Source organism: Aristolochia californica, unplaced genomic scaffold, assembly GCF_029961685.1.
Source record: "Aristolochia californica isolate CCGP_79_NKW_82.1479 unplaced genomic scaffold, dmAriCali1.0.hap1 SCAF_15, whole genome shotgun sequence".
NCBI lineage: Eukaryota > Viridiplantae > Streptophyta > Magnoliopsida > Piperales > Aristolochiaceae > Aristolochia > Aristolochia californica.
In genome coordinates, this window is record NW_027181826.1 from 20,215,198 (window position 1) to 20,233,912 (window position 18,715).

At 39.3% G+C, this 18,715-nt stretch overlaps 2 protein-coding genes across 4 annotated transcripts; both read right to left on the reverse strand.

Moving 5' to 3' along the window:
* Nucleotides 1-125: 125 nt before the first annotated feature.
* On the reverse strand, nt 126-4,805 carry LOC137951753 (protein TOC75-3, chloroplastic-like). Of its 2 annotated transcripts, none has more exons than XM_068798642.1 (7): nt 3,619-4,805; nt 2,611-2,832; nt 2,398-2,505; nt 1,571-1,762; nt 1,199-1,447; nt 812-1,066; nt 126-637 (listed from the first exon to the last, which is right to left on the reverse strand). In XM_068798642.1, the coding sequence occupies exons 1-7, from the start codon at nt 4,723-4,725 to the stop codon at nt 398-400; spliced, it is 2,373 nt and encodes a 790-aa protein (XP_068654743.1). In that variant the 5' UTR covers nt 4,726-4,805; the 3' UTR covers nt 126-397. The 2 variants fall into 2 exon arrangements, with proteins under 2 accessions (XP_068654743.1, XP_068654742.1); XM_068798641.1 differs by having other exon boundaries at nt 1,571-1,765.
* Nucleotides 4,806-5,283: 478 nt separating this feature from the next.
* Nucleotides 5,284-17,639, reverse strand: LOC137951750 (probable WRKY transcription factor 4). 2 transcript variants are annotated; one of them, XM_068798637.1, is made up of 5 exons: nt 17,052-17,639; nt 8,291-9,018; nt 8,040-8,213; nt 7,080-7,103; nt 5,284-5,928 (listed from the first exon to the last, which is right to left on the reverse strand). In XM_068798637.1, the coding sequence occupies exons 1-5, from the start codon at nt 17,469-17,471 to the stop codon at nt 5,646-5,648; spliced, it is 1,629 nt and encodes a 542-aa protein (XP_068654738.1). In that variant the 5' UTR covers nt 17,472-17,639; the 3' UTR covers nt 5,284-5,645. The 2 variants fall into 2 exon arrangements, with proteins under 2 accessions (XP_068654738.1, XP_068654739.1); XM_068798638.1 differs by lacking the exon at nt 7,080-7,103.
* Nucleotides 17,640-18,715: the final 1,076 nt, after the last annotated feature.

Genomic DNA, 18,715 nt, shown 5'->3' on the forward strand with positions numbered 1-18,715 from the left:
ATTGCATTTGGAAATGACAAAAATTACGTAATTTAGAGACTCCTTTTTACCTCTTTTTAGAATCTATACAGGAATGCGTTTTTCGATGTTAACTCAGCTCTTGGTAGTTACCACCATCAGATTTCTCATCAAATGTTAACTGCTGGGTCTATGAAATTGCACTCTGCAACAAAATTATCAGTATACGTTGATGGGGGAAAGAGAGGTTTCTATTACATCAAGTCAGTCCAGAGTAACCAGAACAAATCCAAGATTTAAAAAGCAAAAAAGAAGAAACTCAACTTTGGGGCCTTCAGAGAAAAGCCTGAACGGTTAGTGATAACCGCATTCAAGAAATAAAGGTATCCTAACAACATGACCTTAACTCTGAATTATATATGCTACAAGAAAATACACCTTAGAATCTTTCACCAAACCTAAAGAATACTGCACCTGTTCCTGCATTATGGTCCACTGCATACTCGGCTCTTACCAAACCTAACTTGACCCCAGCCCCATAGGATGATCCATGGCCTACTCGCCGGAAAAACTCTGTAGGGTTTCCTTTAACATCTTTGGAGCTACCCAGGTCATTTCCATGCTCAGCAAATGCATATATGTGCGTGTTTTTCACAGGTATTCTTAGCTCGGCAGTAAGCTTAGACACAACAAAATCCAGAATTAACTCCAAGTTGCATGAAACATATAAATGCTTTAATAAATAAAACAAATCTGACGCAAAAGGAGACAGTAGCACTTTTCTGGTTCATACAGATAATTTGCACACAGTATCCTTTCAGATTCACAAAAATAATAAGATGAATGCTCTTACCTCAAGAATATTTCTGCATGCACCAAGCTCACCCATGTTGTAACCCCTGACAGAATAGGGCCCACCAAGAGTGAAAGCATCGTAGCTCGGAAGGTCTCCAACACAACCTCCATAATGCCCATGAAGAACCAGAACTGGAGGTGGTGGTTTACCAGCACCTTCTTCCACGCTCTTCAATTGAACAAAGCGGGTGAGAGTTAACTGGTGTCGGTTGAAAAATGGAAACTTGCTTCCAATCCCTAGGCCTTGGTCTAACTGCAATAGCAATAAAAACAATTATATACGTTATTCAAATAATGAAATTAAAAGCTTGATCTTGCTTTTCTTTCCACAACGCTAGATCATGCTAAAACTTCAAAATATAAAGATGCAGGTGAAAGTTCATGCCTGAAACACATTCCTCTCACCAACAATTGTTCCATTAACGAACTTTGTGTTGTCACGGGTAATGTTTGCTTGTAGAAATGCCATGCGGTCAACCCCAGTACCGCTAAGAGTTGTTGGAGGCCCATCCATGCTCAACCCTCCACTAGGCAATGCCCGGGACCCATTAGTACAGATGCTGCTGGTTTCATCACGTGTTGTAATTTCTTCCATCACAAGCCCATAAGTGAACTTGCTTTGCCGCGTGAAACACTAACAAAAGATTTTCAATCGGCATGAAAACAGACTCATGAAACCATGAGCACAAAATAACAGATTTTGATGGTATACAATTCCAAGCAGTTCAGAAAAGATTGAAAAAATGCAGTCAGCTACCTCAGTAATGTTGGCTTTGAAGCCAACACGATCAATCCATATTGCTGGAACTTCATCTACTCCAGGGCCCCCAGTGAATACAGGACTCAATTTACGGCTGTTGAAGCAACTTGCACGGAAAGTGCGGTTGTTAGGATTTGTGACACCATCCAGATATGGGTGCACATATTCAAGCTTGAAAGCAAGATCATCCTGCTAAAAGCATGCAGGAATGCTAAGGAAGATTTTCGAGATCAAAATCTTACGAGAAACAACCATATGGGCTATTCAAAAAATAAATAAAGAAAAAAAAACTAATAGTACAACTAAAAAGGCAAACCAACCACTACGAACATCAAAACAATAAAGGCCACACCATTGCTTGGTTTTAGCATAAGGACATGAACTAACTACAAATTATCTGCATCCGAAAGAGATCCTATTACACAATCCAGCAAGCAATTTCTGTGCACATAGCAATTCACTAACTCAATGCTAACAATCCACTTGAAACTCCTGTACTTCAGTTACAACAGTTTGTTATTTTATAGACTGTCGGAATGACCTAAGATTTGGACATGGCAAGTCACTCAGCTCAATCAACCAGTCAGTTACATTCCCATTAGAAGTATTTCTATTAACAGGTCATTTGTTCCTAAGTAGGAAAAAACAGCTAACAAAGAAAATTTTCAGCATTTTTTTTGAAAGATAATTTTCAGCAGATAATCACTTATCAGTTCAAGCTAGATCATAGGAGCGAATTGCTTGTCATTCGCTGTTCATTTGGAAATTGAGATAGGGCATCATGCAGCAAATAGAAGACTGAAGTAGAAGATAGACCATGGTACCTGTGGATTTAGGAGATTGCTTGAAGTCACAGAGCCCAGTATAGATCTATTCAGACCTTTCAGGTTTCTGTGTTCAAATGAAACTGTTCCACCAGGCTGAATGGAAGCCTGTAAAGGAGCATTCAAAGATTTATGAGAACCAACAACTAAATAAATGAGCAGTCATTTGCAAAATCAATCTAGAACAGAAGTTTCAAAGAGAGAAAAATCCACCAAAGTTGGTCGCCCTTGCGGTCCAGGTACAATGCTCCACTCTGTGCTGACTTCAGCAGTCTTTTGTTCAAGTTCTTTGACCTTTATTTCAACAATAATCCCTCCCTCATTCTTCTCGTCAGGCCGTGGATTGACTTCAATGTTGGAAAATAAGGCAAGTGAGTTTATATTCCTAAGTGCTTGTTTCCCAGCTTCTATATTGAAGACATGGCCTTTTTGAAGCTGCAACAAGCATCAGGTGTTAAATGCTCACACACTAAGAGATAATGAAGCTAAAAAACTTATAGACCACATCGTACTGATAGCAAGTCGGCAGTTAAAAAACACTAAAGAAAGTAATACCATTACACAGGTTCTTTAACAGACAGCTTCAATCAAACTGAAAACATGCCTTGTATGCCAGTTCTCTACAATGGCAGTTAAAAGAAAAAAACACTGAGCAGTACCATTACATAAACATAGGCCTCAATTTTCTAAGAGATAGCTTCAAATCAAAGAGAAAGACATATAAAAGTTGACAGGAAAATGAACTCAAATAAACACATACAGAAAATGAACCATGTTAAATAATCTACAAACAGGAACTGAGTAGACACACTTTTGAAATATTGCAGGAAAAGAGTTTAAAACTCACAAAGAGAGTGATTGAAGTCATACAGGCTACAGAAGCTAAGATATTAAACAAAAATTGCCACAGGCATTCACCTAGTCAACGGGATCCTTGTTAGTCAGAGGATAAAAAATCCAAGAAGTCTTCATTTCACAGAATTAAGAGATCAGCGGAAAACATCATTCTGTTTCTTCGTAGTAAATCATACAAAGCGTAGTTGTGTGTCATCCCAAAAGAATATATCAGATGGCATATTTTTGAATAGCGTATAACAGCCAACATGGTTCAACCATGATGTGATCAAGAAAAATAACAAGAATTAAACTCAACTGTTTCAAAAATAAAGAACCGGTTGACCAAACCGAAGAAGAGCATACATCCATGGAACTGCTAAGTACCTGTCTAGGCAGCTCTCTCCATACAACAGGCAACTGTGTGTTTCCCTCGCAAACATTTCCAAGTTTATCTTGAAATTGCACCACCATCTGAGTAATATCCCCCTCCACGACCTCACAGACCACTTCCCTGGTATTCAGATTCCCAAAATTTACCACTTGTGCACACGCATACCCCTCGTCATGGTACCACTTTTGCACTCTATCTCGTATCCTCTGCAATAGCCTCGCACTCACCTTTCCTTGTTCCCTTAACATTTTCAAAACTTCCCTTTGCACTGGAACCGGAAGCAAACAATCACGTGCTCGTTCAATTCTCCTCCGATAATCCTTCTCCTGACTACGGAAGTAGTCCATTTTCTCCCTGTCCGTCATGTCCGGGTCCATCTCGATTGGCTTAGATTGAGGCAGCAAACCCACATTGATGCACCGAAATGCATCAGCAGATTGCCATGTGCTCTCGGTGAAGGAAATTGTTACACCAATAGTGCCGTCAGGTTTGGTCTTACCTTCCAGGTCCACCCTTTCAAACATTCCACATGTGGCAAGAGTCTCGAGCTCTTTCTGTAGTTGAGACTTGGTGTAGACAGCTCCGGGCCTGAGGGAGACCATTTCGAAGAAGGAATCTTCAGTGCCCACGGTGGTTCTACGTCGCTGGTCAAAGAAGAGAATTTCTGATACCTTGTAGCGTTTGAAGGGCGAAAGCTTGTTAAGTTGCACGATGATGTTGGCAGGAAGACCGTGGGAATCCCATTCCAACGATTCATCCTCCTTGGCAACGGCGCAAGGAGAGAAAAACCTAGACCAGAAGTTGGAGAAACCACCTCCTCCACCTCCCCCGTCGCCCCCACCACCGCCGCTGCCGCCGCCTCCAATACAGTCGCCTTGTGAGAGTTGGAAAATGAGAGCGGCGGCGGAAGAGGCAGCGAGGGTCTTGGAAAGAATTGACAGGGTTTTAGAAGGGGTTTTGGATGGATCGGGCTTGGAAGAAGAGGAGACAAAGGAGCACTTGGGAGAAGAAGCGGTGGAGGAAACTGCCCTGCGCCGGCGGGAGGAAGGAAAGGAGGGGAGGATGGGGCTGAGAAGGTAAGAATGGGCACACGACCCCATATCGGCGCAGCGCGAGGGCGGAGAAGGAGAGAGAAGAAGCGATAATTCTCCTCTCTGCAATAAAATCACCAAATCGATTCACTGTTACTTCTCCGCAAACCAATGCCAAGAAAATTTTAACAAATTTAACAAATACCAATAAAAGACAAAAATGCCCTTAGGTCCGGTCGCCTCTCTCCTAGATCCATTTTCCTTTGAAAAAAATAAAAAACGAACCAAACCATCTCTTATCGACCCAACCCTTTGAATCCCTATTTCCCCTTCTACTCAATTTTTCTTCCCTCGCTCAAACCTAAACTTGAACTATTTCTCCTCTCCCTACTCTCTTATTCTTCATGATTCGTGGAGAAGGGGATCTTCAAGAAAGCTCTTAGTTCTCCCTCTCATTGCAGGTAACTCAGTTACACTAAATGTTTTCCAGGTCTTGGATCATTTTGTGAAAGATAATTTAGCAACATCGATGCAGCTAAGCTTTGCTTTGGTCAAAATACAAAGCATTGACGAGAGAACCCTAGCAGTCCAGTTGATGAATCAAAAGTGACCCGAGAGATCTAAATGAAGCAACTTACTTTCACATACAAATGGAGAGGGAAGATAAATAGCTTTGTTTACACGCATTTACAGTCTGTAGGTATCAGAAACTAATGGCTTTTAACAAAAAGTTGATCAGTAACCATACCTAAGAGATACTAAAAGAGGAATATACAAAAGAAAAGAGACACTGATACATAATTGAATCATGAATTACAACAGAACATGATAAGGGTGATCTAGTATACAGGTGATCTTCCTCTGAAACTTTCGATTTGGGTAAGCCATTTTTGCTCCCCAGAAGCTTCTGCCAGAATGGATTTTGATAGCCAAAAGATTAGCATTTCCATCTCAGTTCCTTCACCAACAATCTAATCAAACCCTACATCTTATGTTATATCATGTTCGTCCTTCATTCGTACGAGTGATGCAACCCGTCGATTGCCATTAGTGGCATCTACTTTTGAAAGACCGACATTCTTGTTTTCTGCAGAACTTTGCACTTTCGACTGCACAGAACTGTTGGCCGTATAATGGCCACTGTTTTTACCAGCAGGAACTTCATGGTTATGTTTTCCTTCGTATGTGGTTATGACAGACTTAGAATCATTGGAGGCCCTTTCCACATGTTTACGGACATTGCACCCAGCAGTAGTACACTTGTAATAGCTCCTGTAAGAATGAATAATGAAATTTCAGAAAAGGAAAATTAAAGAAATAATCATATGTTATTATCTCTCGTTCTTCTCAAAGAAAGAGAGCTTCTGTCAGCAACAGAAAAGAGGCTAGGGTGTTGGTAACAAAGATCTTGACAGAGAAAGGGTTTCAGGTCGTCTACTGTTTTTCACTATTTAATATAAAAATTACAGTCTTCTACTAACATTAAAAATCTCTGAGGAAACTCCAATTAAAACTTTTTCATGCAAAAACCTACTTCTCTAATTTAGAAGTATAAAGTTGGGTCCAAGGCCTATCCCAAAATGACTAGCCAACTTAGAAAACCTCTTTCTTAACTAATAAACTCAAAATCTTTGTACTCGTTAATCCATATAGGACTATTCCTTAACAAGAAGTTTCCACAAGCAAGGACTTACTTTTCCTATCTTTCATGCTCTAGACAGATAATGACAAAACAACCTTTTTTTTCTGAAAGTAAATACCCCCATTGACAAAAAAACCCTTGACCATTTTACGCCATAATCTCCCCCTTCATACACAACTTTCCTTACTGTAAGAATCAGGCATCGGAAGTCATATTAAGTGCAAGGAACTGAAACCAGCTTAAATCAGTGCAACAGGAATAGGTCTCTATTTCTGGTAATTCCATTGGAAACAGAGCAGCAAAACAACCTTTTCTTTTTAATAGATATAACATCTAAATTTGTGAAACTCCAACTCCAGAGAGAAAACCGAGAACTTGTGCTTATCACATTTTATCAGCTGAGCTAGACAACAGAAGGACTATCAACAACATTATGAAGGTATTTACTTTAATTCTTCTGCAAATTCTTTTTTGACACAAAAGTATTATGTGAATATCAATTCATGAATTTATCTCTCACCTCACTAGCACTAAAGAAACCATTTGAAATCTACCAAATACCAGCGAGAATATTTATTTTTCTTATCTATCAGACATATTTTCACAGTTTGATGGTTTCACAGCTCAACTGAAGTACTTGTAGACTGGTTGTTTAGGGCATATGCATGTCTAACTATTGCAATTATCTTCTATAACCGCAATGCAAAGGGAGAATAGGCTCTTCAAAACCTCCTGTAAAATAAAGAAAGAAATAAATAAATAAAGCCAAAACACTTCCGACCTCCATTCTTCCTGTACTTTGTACCTGCAGCATCCAGTTTCTCAATCAAAACATTTTTTTTTTAAATGCTCAATCAAAACAATTATCAAAGGTAGTTAAACTTTCTCATTTTTGCAATTCTTTTAAGAAGTTGTCATATTTGGAATTAGAAAAATATTAATAAATTAACAGTTCATGAAACACAGTACATTACAGAAGCAACAGTTTTCCATCCAAAATCATCATATGTGCGTACTTTTGATATCATAAAAGCAAAACATTAATGGACTGAAAATAATGAAAACACAGATCTTCATTTTATTCAGCTTGAAAGACATTTCAGATAATTCACATGAAGGGAAGATGAAAACGAGATGCTTACAGACACAGGATTGAGAACCAACTCCAATTAATATTTAATGAATGGAAATCCCACCTGAATCCTGGCATCCAATTTCATCGATCCTGGCCTCAATTAGACTCCCCAAAAACCAAATTTACATTGTGAGTATACATAATAATGTATCACTATGTATATATTTTGGTTCTTGAATAAACGTTTCTGTATGTACATATAAGTGTATTTATAATTATATGTATATATAACCTATGCATTACTACTCAATTATCTACCATATAAGACATATATTTAATCAATACCAGTCATTAGCAGAGTAGAATTTGAAAAGTAATAAGATCTAAATCTATGTCCAATTATCAAATGCCTCCATTTCAGAATACAAAATAGGAAATTATTAGTTGGCGTCAGATTTGCTAGCCACTAATATTTGGGCTGAGTGAAGAGCAAGGTTTATAATTTCTCAACGGAGAAGAAAGGTTGAGTTCGTTCACAGACTAAAACAATTCTCTTCATTCTCTTCAGCTCGGAAATGGCCAGAAAGGTTTCGTAGATAACCAGAAAGGCCTTAGGAGCAAGTTCAAGGAGAAGCCAAAAAGAAACATTAAGAACAACGTTGCTACCTTGGATGGGGATTGCCTTTCACTACTTTCTGCCCATACTTGCGCCACTTGTAGCCATCATCCAAAAGATCAACTTCACTGGTGGTCTGCACTACGATCCGGGGCTCAGTGACTGTCTTGTGAGACCCAGCAGACTCAATTACTCTTGTCGAAACTACTGTTGTTTCTAAGTTCCTGTTCACAATCAAACCGAGTCAAAGATCACAGTTTTTGAAAAGATAGACCCCCAACATTAGGTCAAAACAATGTACCTTCTCTTGGGATCCGGTTCATCATTCTTATCTCTCCCATCTGTCCTTGTTTCAATATCACCAACTTCCTCACCATCACTTGAGCCAGATAATTGCTCAGTAGTTGCATGTCCAGATTCCTGGTCCTGCCTAGATATTGAAACAGTACCTGTACCATCACTAGGTCTGCTCATATTTCCAAGTTGACCAACTGAGCCTGATTCAGGGTTCACAATTAAATCTACATTTCCATTTATTTCATTAGCAGTTGATGGCAAAACGGCACCCTCTTTGGCACGCTTATTGGGTTGAGGTTTTGCATGGTTGTGCTGGCCCTTGTAAATGATTTCTGTCACATGGCCATCAACAGATCGCTCCACCTTTTTCTTGACAGGGCAATTTGGATGGGTACACTTGTAGTAACTTCGAGGGTATTCACTTCCCTTCACTAGCTTTTGCCCATATTTTCGCCAATTGTAACCATCATCAGCTGGCTTGTCAGCAGTAGGGCCAGTGGGTTGAGATCTTTGGTCTGACTGAGACATCTGAAGTTGTCCAGTTGTCAATGTTTTAGGATTTGATGCGATAGGTTGTAGTTGCTGAAGTGGGATTGGTTGGATGGGAAGGGCAGCTGATGTTATTGTTCCAGTTGGCAGAGAAGCATAACCAGCTTGGTTATGAGATTGGGACTGGACTGCTTGTGCAGTTACTTGAGCCAGGGCCTGCTGATGAGACATCCCAAAGTGACCCTGTAAGAAACCAATAAATCAGTAAAAAACCATGATTTATACAGAGGCAAGCATTTCCTATATCAATTCATAGCTGAATTTTAGCACTGCAACTCCTAAATTGAAAAAGTTGCACACCTGCTCCAAAAATATTAACACATGAGAAAAAGGGAAAAAAAAAGTGGGGAGGCAAAATATGACCCAAATACATTAGAGGATACTCTCTATAGTCTTAATTTTCATAAACAATATGTGACTGCCACAGAATACCAAATGAGAATACAATAAGCTGCCAAATTAGATAATCATTTGTTGGTAAGAAAATTCCTCCACAACTGAAGTACAGATCACAAAAGATGTTTATCCTTGGATCATTGACTAAACATGATCAGCAGCAAAAGTATAGAAGTCTTAGCGAGATACTATTTTATGGTAATATCCACCGACTGAGAGAAGATTCGAGCTGACAAAAGCCAATTGCATGTTTTTAGTCAACTTCCACACTCATCACAAAGATAATAAGATAATGTAGGATTAAGTACAAAGTACAAAATTATAGCACACAATAACAGGCACTTGCATTCAAAACAAAACACTGTGCCTTTCATGAACTATTGCTGAATTAGAGAGGCAATACATGCATCTAATTCTCCGGCAAAGAGGATGCACACATTGCATGTCACAGGCAGCCTATTACATAGAAATATGCTAGAAAAGCTCCATTCATGACAAAGTACACCTGAATAAAGCATGCAACTTTAGATGAAAATGAAATGAAGCAACTTGATTATACCCAAAAGTGGGTATAAGATTCTTAAAGTGATGGTTGTTAATACCCTACAAAATCTACATCTGGTGTATACTGCACAGAAAAAATAACAAAACATCGAACACTAATAGACACAACAGAGCCTCAAATTTTCTCCTATTACTGAGAAGAGATAAAGCAAGCACCAAGTATATCAAATGTCAAAGCTCCTGGCTGCCATCTTGCAACTTAGCTTTATTTAATCTTACATGAAACGTTCTGTGTCTAGGGAGAAGAAAAACGAATGCAATAAGGTTTGCTTCCAATTTGTTGTTACTTCCTATTTCTTGCTCTACAGAAAAAATGCACAAAATTACCGAGTGCTAGAAGAATGGATTACAACTATCAACTAGGATTGGAATAACAACATGTGCATCCTTCCTACCAACACTCCTCATATCCAGACCAACTCAAATGGAAAACGGACTTGAGACGTGAACAACACAAATAGGCGACAAACTAAGCCAACAAGCAGATGAGTTACTCTGATATTAAAGTTGGATCTAGGTTTATCCCAAAATGACTAGCCAAGTTAGAAGGTTATTTCGAAACTAATAAGTATAAAATTTATCTAAACATTTCTCTATGTTAGACTATTCCCACTAATACCCAAGTTAAGCGCAAAAAAGGGGTTTATTACTATCATCCCCCTTGTTCTCGAAAATAATTCTTTTTACCCCTAATCTTGATTTTATGTAAGATTAAGACAAATATTTTTCTAATTTTTTAAGGGCCCCTCCCCCCATTTCTCTCCCAACATTGGGAGAGAAAATAAGGAAGAGGCAAAACTGTTAGGAATTAAACACCCTAATTAATAATCACGGAAGAAAGGAAAAGCAAGTACGAAAACAAACAACAAGACTTATACAGGTTTGCCTCAAGGTGAGACTATGTTCTGTCTTCCACCGCTGCAGTAATCCACTATGAAGATGAAATAATTTACAAGAGAAATCGCACACTTACAGGTGTTTCTCTCTAACCTCTCGGGTTGCAACTCAAGATGTTCCTCGGATTAAGATGATTAAACCCTAATAACAGCGTCCCTCAATTATAAAAAGAAAATTAGGGCAATAGCGATACAAGAGTAAAATTTCCAAACTGCCCTTAATGAAACAACAGTCAATATATCGTGACCAACTCAGCGTAGAGCATTAATTAGGCCCCACAACTTAACAATCTCCCACTTAGAGACTAATCCATAATCAATATCTCCTCTACAGCGGCAACGACTTCTCAATCCTCAGAGAGCAGTCCAATTGAAGTTGCACACAACTTTAGTTTCTCGATCGTAACAATCTTTGTCAACATATCAGCAGGATTCTAACTTTCTTGAATCTTCTCAAGTGCTAAGACTCCATCCTCCAGAGCCGATATGACAAAGTGATAACGCACTTGTATGTGCTTTGTTCTGGCATGATAAACAGGATTCTTTGCTAAATGAATAGTACTCTGACTATCACGATACAACACATTCTTCCCATGCTTGAGACCTAATTCTTCCCAAAAAGACTACAACCATATCATCTTTTTGCTGACTTCAGTCCCGACAACATATCTTGCCTCATTAGTGGAAAGAGCAACTATCTTCTACAACTTAGAAACCCAACTAACTACTGTACCACCCAATGTGTATATATATCCAATGGTACTCTTCCTTCCATCAATGTCTCCAACCATGTCAGCATCTACATGACCTTGTAATCCCAAGTCTGGCTTTCTAAAACATAAGGCTGAGTCTGCAGTGCCTCTCAAGTACCTAAGAATCCACTTCACTACTTCCCAATGTTGTTTACCCGGATTATTCATATATCTGCTCACAACTCCCACTGTATGAGCTATGTCTGGTCTAGTACACACCATGACATACATGAAACTACCAATAACAGAAGCATAAGGCACATTGGCCATGTTGGCTCGCTCTTGCTCTATAGAAGGTGACTGCTCCTTAGATAGATCAAAGTGACTAGCCAAAGGAGTACTCACTCGTTTTGCATCATTCATGTTGAATCTACTCAACACTTTCACATATTCTTCTTGTGACGTTTCAAAACATCAGTAACTCTAGTAATCCTCATCTCAAGGATTTATTTTGCAGCACCCAAATTCTTCATTGCAAACTACTTCGACAACTCCCTTTTCAAATTATCTATTTCTTGTTTGCAAGCACCTGCTATCAACATATAGTAATAGAATGATGTAGGAGTCATCAATCTTCTTCACAAAATAACAATGATCTGCCTGACACCTCTAGAAACCATTACTACTCATAAAGGTGTCAAACTTCTTAAACCATTGTCTTAGAGCTTGTTTAAGACCATATACGCTCTTTTGAAGTTTGCACACCATTTTCTCCTTTCCTTGTGCTTTGAAACCCTGTAGCTGATCATGTAAATTTCTTCATCCAAATCACTATGAAGAAAGGTTGTCTCTATATCCAACTGCTCTAAGTGTAAGTCTTCATTTGCCACTAGTCCAAGCATTGTTCTAATAGTAGTCAATTTCACTACTGAAGAGAAAATCTCAATGTAGTCAATGCCTTCTTTTTGTTGAAAGCCCTTTACCAACAGTCTTGCCTAGTACCGTTTGTTGCCATCATGTTCGTCTTTTATTCAGTACACCTATTTATTCTACAAGGTCTTCTTTCCTTTTGGTAGCTCAGTCAACTACCATGTCTGATTGGATAACAATAAATCCATCTCATCCCGCATGGCTAACTCCTACTTAGTTGATTCATCAACTTGCACGACTTCCTCATAACTCTCTGGTTCACCTTTATCAGTCAACAAAATATAATTAAGTGTAGAGGAGTACCTCTGTGGTGGTCTGCCAGTTCTGACAGATCTCCTGAGTTCAGTCACGGGAATGTTTTGATTTACTTCTGAGCAATATTCTCTATCTCAATAGCTGGACGATCTCAACTGAATCACTTCAGACTTCTTGGATTCAACACTTGTGCTCTCAAACTTTGTTCTCAACTTGTCTTTATACAAGGCACATTCATTGAAAATCACGTCCTTGCTCCTAATAACTTTTTTGGCGTTTGGTTTGATTGCAAGACTAGAGGAGGGGTCGATAACCTTACGACTTTGGTCATCCCAAAAGCGATAACCAAACTCGGTACCACCATAGCCAATAAAGAAACATATCTTAGATTTAACATCAAGTTTATTTCTAGTAGCAGAATCAATATGAATATAAGAAACACAACCAAAAACTTTCAAGAAAGAAAAGTTTACCTCTTTGCCGCTCCAGACCTCTTGTGCTATTTTGCAATCCAATGGTGTTGAGGGACCTCTGTTGATCAAATAGGCAGCAGTGCTAATAGCCTCAGACCAGAACATCTTTGGCAAACCCGCATGTAATCTCATGCTCCTAGCACACTTGTTCAAAGTTTTGTTCATCCTCTCAGCCACACCATTCTGTTGAGGTTTTCCAGGAATGATCTTCTTCATCTTGATTCCATTATCAACACAGTATCGCTTGAAATCATCATCTATATTCTCCCCCATTATCTGACTGTAGGCACTTTACCTTCAAATTTGTCTCATTCTCAACCATTGTTCTCCATCTCTTGAAGGTATCAAAGACATCAGATTTCTTTTTCAGGAAATAAACCCATACCTTTCTGCTTGCATCATCAATAAATGTCACATAGTAATTAGAACCACCAAGGGAAGTAACAACTGAAGGCCCCCACACATCAGTGTGAACCAACTCCAATTTTGTTGTCTTTTGTTCCTTTTCGGCCTTAGAAAAGTTAACCCTTTTCTGCTTGCCAAAAATACAACCTTCACACAAAATGTTGTTTACAATTTTCAACCTTGGTAGCTTCCCTTTGGATTGAAGCCCTTTTATTCCCTTCTCACTCATGTGACCAAGCCTATAATGCCACAAGTTAGAATCAGTAACAACATCAACAACTGCAATCGTGTCTTTACAACTGGAAGTGAGGTAAAGAGTTCCAGTTTTAACTCCTCGTGCAACAACCATGGATCCCTTTGCCACTCTCCAGGTAGCACTATTAAAAATCACATTATGACCATCATCATCTAGTTGCCCTACTGAAATCAGATTACGCATCAATTTTGGTATATGTTTCACCTTGTGAATTTTCCACACTGACCCATTTGACATCCTCAAACTGACATTACCAATACCGCCAATATCCAAAGGTTCCCCATCAGTAAGATACACCTTCCCGTGATCTCCAGCAACATAATTCACCATGATCTCACGATGTGCGGTGGTGTGAAAAGAAGTTCCTAAATCTAACAGACAAGAGTCAATAGGGCTATCAACCAACAAGAGTAAAGCATCTTGTACCTCTTCAGTCACCGCATTTCCAACATCGTTTTTCTTTCCATCCTTCTTCAGTGCTCTACAATTCTTTTTTATGTGACCAGACTTGCCACAATTCCAGCATTCCACATTCCTTTCGAATTAAGACTTGCTGCTACCATTCTTTGACTTCCCTTTACCATTGCCCTTGTTGGAATTCTTCTCGAAGTCCGTACCCCTAGTATCGACACTTGGGGTAAAATTAGATGTCGACGATTCTCCAGAGTCTTTTCTACGAACTTCCTCTGCGAGAATGGTATCCCGAACATCATTAAAGATCAACTTCTCGTTGTCTACAGAGTTCCCACATAGACTCCCAACAATTTGGTAAAGACCCCAAAAGAATTAAAGCACGAACTTCATTATCAAATTTAATTTGAACGGATGTCAATTGATTGACAATCGTACTAAACTCAATCAAATGAGATGCAACTGATGTATTTTCCGTCATCTTTAAATTGAAGAATTTTTTCATGAAATGTACCTTATTATTTGCGGAAGGTTTCTCTTACATGTCAAATAGAATCTTCATCATCCCCGCTATGGTTTTCTCCGGTGCCACGTTGTGAGCAACGTTCTTCAATAGTTTTAACCGGACTACTCCCAACACTTGTCTATCGAGGAGATTCCACTCATCATCTTTCATACTTTCTAGTTTCATATCCAGAAGTGGTGCGAGCAGCTTTTTATTGTACAGATAATCTTCGATTTGCATCATCCAAAACGAAAAATCCATACTATCAAACTTGTTGATTCCAAGTGTCGATCCTTCTTTGCCAACCATTGCTTTCAATCACAAACCAAAACTCTTATACCACTTTTTAGGAATTAAACACCCTAATTCCAAACTAACGAGAACAATAATAATAATCACGGAAGAAAGGAAAAGCAAACACAAAAACAAACAACAAGATCTATACAGGTTCACCTCAAGGTGAGACTACATCCTGTCTTCCGCCGTTGCAATAATCCACTATGAAGATGAAATAGTTTACAGGAGAAATCGCATACTTACAGGTGTTTCTCTCTAACCTCTCGGGCTGCAACTCGAGATTCTCCCCGAATTAAGATAATTAAACCCTAATAGCAGCGCCCCTCAATTATAAAGAGAAAATTAGGGCAACCGCGATACAAGAGTAAAATTCCCAAACTGCCATTAATGAAACAACAGTCAATATATCGTGACCAACTCAGCGTAGGGCATTAATTAGGCTCCAAAACTTAACAAAGACCACCTCCATGGACTTCCTTTTTGTTAATATATAATGGGACAAGGGAGAGAGCAGGAGAGGACGTTTCCCCTGCTGACAAAAAAAGAATGGGAAAGATAGGGCCTCCCCCTGTTCCCACTCAACCACAAGCAGACCATTATGTGAGCAGAGGGGAAAGACCCCACCATCCCCCTTATTTATTTCAATAAACAAGAGGAACAACAACCTTGAATGGACCATTTTTTGAGTAGAGGGTGAAGGCCCCACCATTCCCCTTATTTCTCTCAGTAAACAAGAAGGATAGCAAGCCTCCTCCCAGACCCCACATGGTGATGGGGTGCAAGACTCACATCATGCAAAGAAAACCTCCTTTGACTCCGTGGAGGTGGAGCCCTCATATGTACAGGTAGCAGGGAGATGCCTCTGCCCTCCTCTCCGAGTTAGGAAAGAAGAGAGGGGACAGGTGAACCTCTCTCTATTTAGGAAAAACATTAACTAAAAAAATAAAAGAAAGGGCATTAGTAAATCATGGAGTGAGGGTAATTAGTAATTTGTCTGACATGAGAATAACTTTGTCATTTTTCAGGGGGTTGAGAATAATTAGCCCAAACAAAAGTATTGGATGTATGCCTTATAAAAAAATCCTATAAGCCATGATCATGTTAGAAGGAAGGACACCTTCCACCCAGGCAGGGAAGGATTACTGTCTTCAATAATAACTCAGTTTTCAGTGACTCTTAACAATGTTATGAGTCATCTTAAAAGCTCAATCGATACACAAGTAAGAAGCATTAGGAAACTGAGGAGCCAATGTCAAGGTAGCATCCTTAAAAAGGTCAACCAGAAAATATTCTCTATCATCTTTTCGTGACACTTTTGTACACACTGTTCTCACTTTGTAAATTCACAAATTCATGCTTTGATCAGCGTCTAGTTCCTATTCATTCTTTTGTTCACAAGTAACAAGTACCCATGCAATTCAGAGGAAAGGAGAGACAAACAGACACTAGGAAGTGCCTACTAAGGCATGTCTTACAAGATGACCTCTGAGCTGCTCATATTTGGACTGACAAAGACCTGCAAGTATTCTCTATGATCTTTTGGCACACTTTCGTGCACACTTCTCTGAATATGTAAATTCACAACTTCATGCTTTGATCAACATCTAGCTCGCATTCATTCTTTTGCTTACAAATAAAAAGTTTCCCTTGCTATTCAGAGGAACGAAAAGACAAACAGATGCTAGGAAGTGCCTACTAAAGCATGTCCGAGAAGATAACCTCTGAGCTGCTCATATTTAGCATGACAAGTAGCTGAACAAAAATTGCCTTCTCAACTTCCAATTATAGAGTTCATTAATTTTAAGCAACAGATCAATATAAACGGAACGAAACTGCTAAAAACCAAGCTCCAAAATCCCTCTTAACAGCAAAGCAAAAGTAAAGACGGAGTACTGACTAATATACTAAAAGAAGATGAACATCTCAATTAAAAGAAAGTACCCAACTTCTCCCAAGGGACGGAAATGAATTGAACTAAATGAAATGCTACCTAATCACACAAGAGAAGCTCCAGTAACAAGAGTACCTGACCAGGAGAGAAGAAACCAGGAGAATCCAACAAGCTGGGACGGAGATTAATTGAACTAGATAAAACGCTACCTAATCATACAAGAGAAGCTCCAGCAACAAGAGTACCTGACCAGGCGAGAAGAAACCAGGAGAATCCAACAAGCTAGCAGGACTCAGCCCCGGAGGAACCGTAAACATGGGCGACTGCGCAATTACCAAATTGAAAGGCCGGTTCTGCTTGAATCTCAATCCACCGCCAGCATCCCTCTCTCCCGCTGAATTATCAGAAACATCTAGTCCCGAAGAAGGAACCCGTGGGGAAACGGCTCCTGGCGAAGCCATAGCCCCGGCGAGAAGCTGGGAGAAGGATCGGCATTCGGACTCGGGATCATTCTCGGAGAAGAAGCTGGATACGAGTGTCATAGGTCCAGGACTGGTGTCAGCACCGCGAGTAAAGATGCTCTCGAAGGCGGAGCGCGACGGAAGGGAGATAGTCGGCCGAGGAGGCGCCGCCGTCTTGGAGGCTGCGCCGTCGTTTTCCGCCATGAGCCAGCAGAGAGGAGGTACACAACTACGAAACTATGTAGCAATCGTCATTTCTAGGGTTTTAGAGCTCGTAAATTAAGTTTGAAAGAGATAAAAAACAGAGAAGAGAAACTCGTCTTCGTTTGCGCTCTGGTTTTGTCCTTTGTTTTCATCTCCAAATGGAGTCATTCTTCCTTTTCCGCGCATCTGGAATCTGGATATCGACGAAAAAAGTCCACGACGAGAAGACTTAAGGGAACAGGAAAAAGTACGATGGTAGTTCCGCGAGACTACCGATTGCAGTAGCGGACTTCACGTTGCCATTGCCTGTTGGTCTGGAGTCGGACGAAACCGTGAGTGCGTCTTGCGAATTCAGATTATCGACGCCAACAAAGGAAAGAAAGACTAAACAAAATCAGCTTTCTATAAATAGTTTTAAATTAAAAATTAATTATTTAAAAATATTAAATAATTTCCACATACGAATTTCTTAAAATGTTACATTTCCAAATGTAATAGTTTGAATATGACCAATAATGAGAATCAATTGGTGTAGTCATAGGCTAAGTACCTATGTCTTCTGCTTCTAACAGGTCGGTCTTTTGGATAATATTGGTTAAGTACTTAATATTTGGTATCAGAGCAGCGAGAGTCATGGGTGTAAGGAGCGACCTAGCGGAAACTAGAGTGGGGTAGGTGTGATGTTGTGATCTTGGGCTAAGTACTTATGTCTTGCGCTCCTAACAAGTCAGTCTTTTGGGTAGTATTAGTTAGATGTTTAATATTTGGTTGTGATATTGTGGTCCTGAGCTAAATACATATGTCTTTTGTTCCTAAAAGGTCAGTCTTTTAGGTAGTATTGGCTAGGTGATTAACATCAGCTCTAACTATTTATTATTCAAGATTTTTTTGTAATATATACACAAAAATATAGAGTTGAAATCAGGTACGAAACCGATTTCGTGCTAAAAAAATAAAATAACGTTTCTAGCCGTTCAATCTTGATCAACGACGGAGGAAAAAATCTCTGTTCACCTCAATCTTGATCAACGACGGTACGCCTCTAGTTCATTGTTCTTTCTCTCTCTTCTCGTTTTGCCTAATTGCTCACCTCTCGTTCACCTAACTCATCACCCTCGCCATCAATATCTCCTAAGGAGGTTTAATTTTTTAGTAAAACAATCAGATGACTTCTTCTTTTTTGTTGTCCTACCATTTTTCGATTCGACATTTAAAATCTAACAAAATCTAATATTATATAAGAA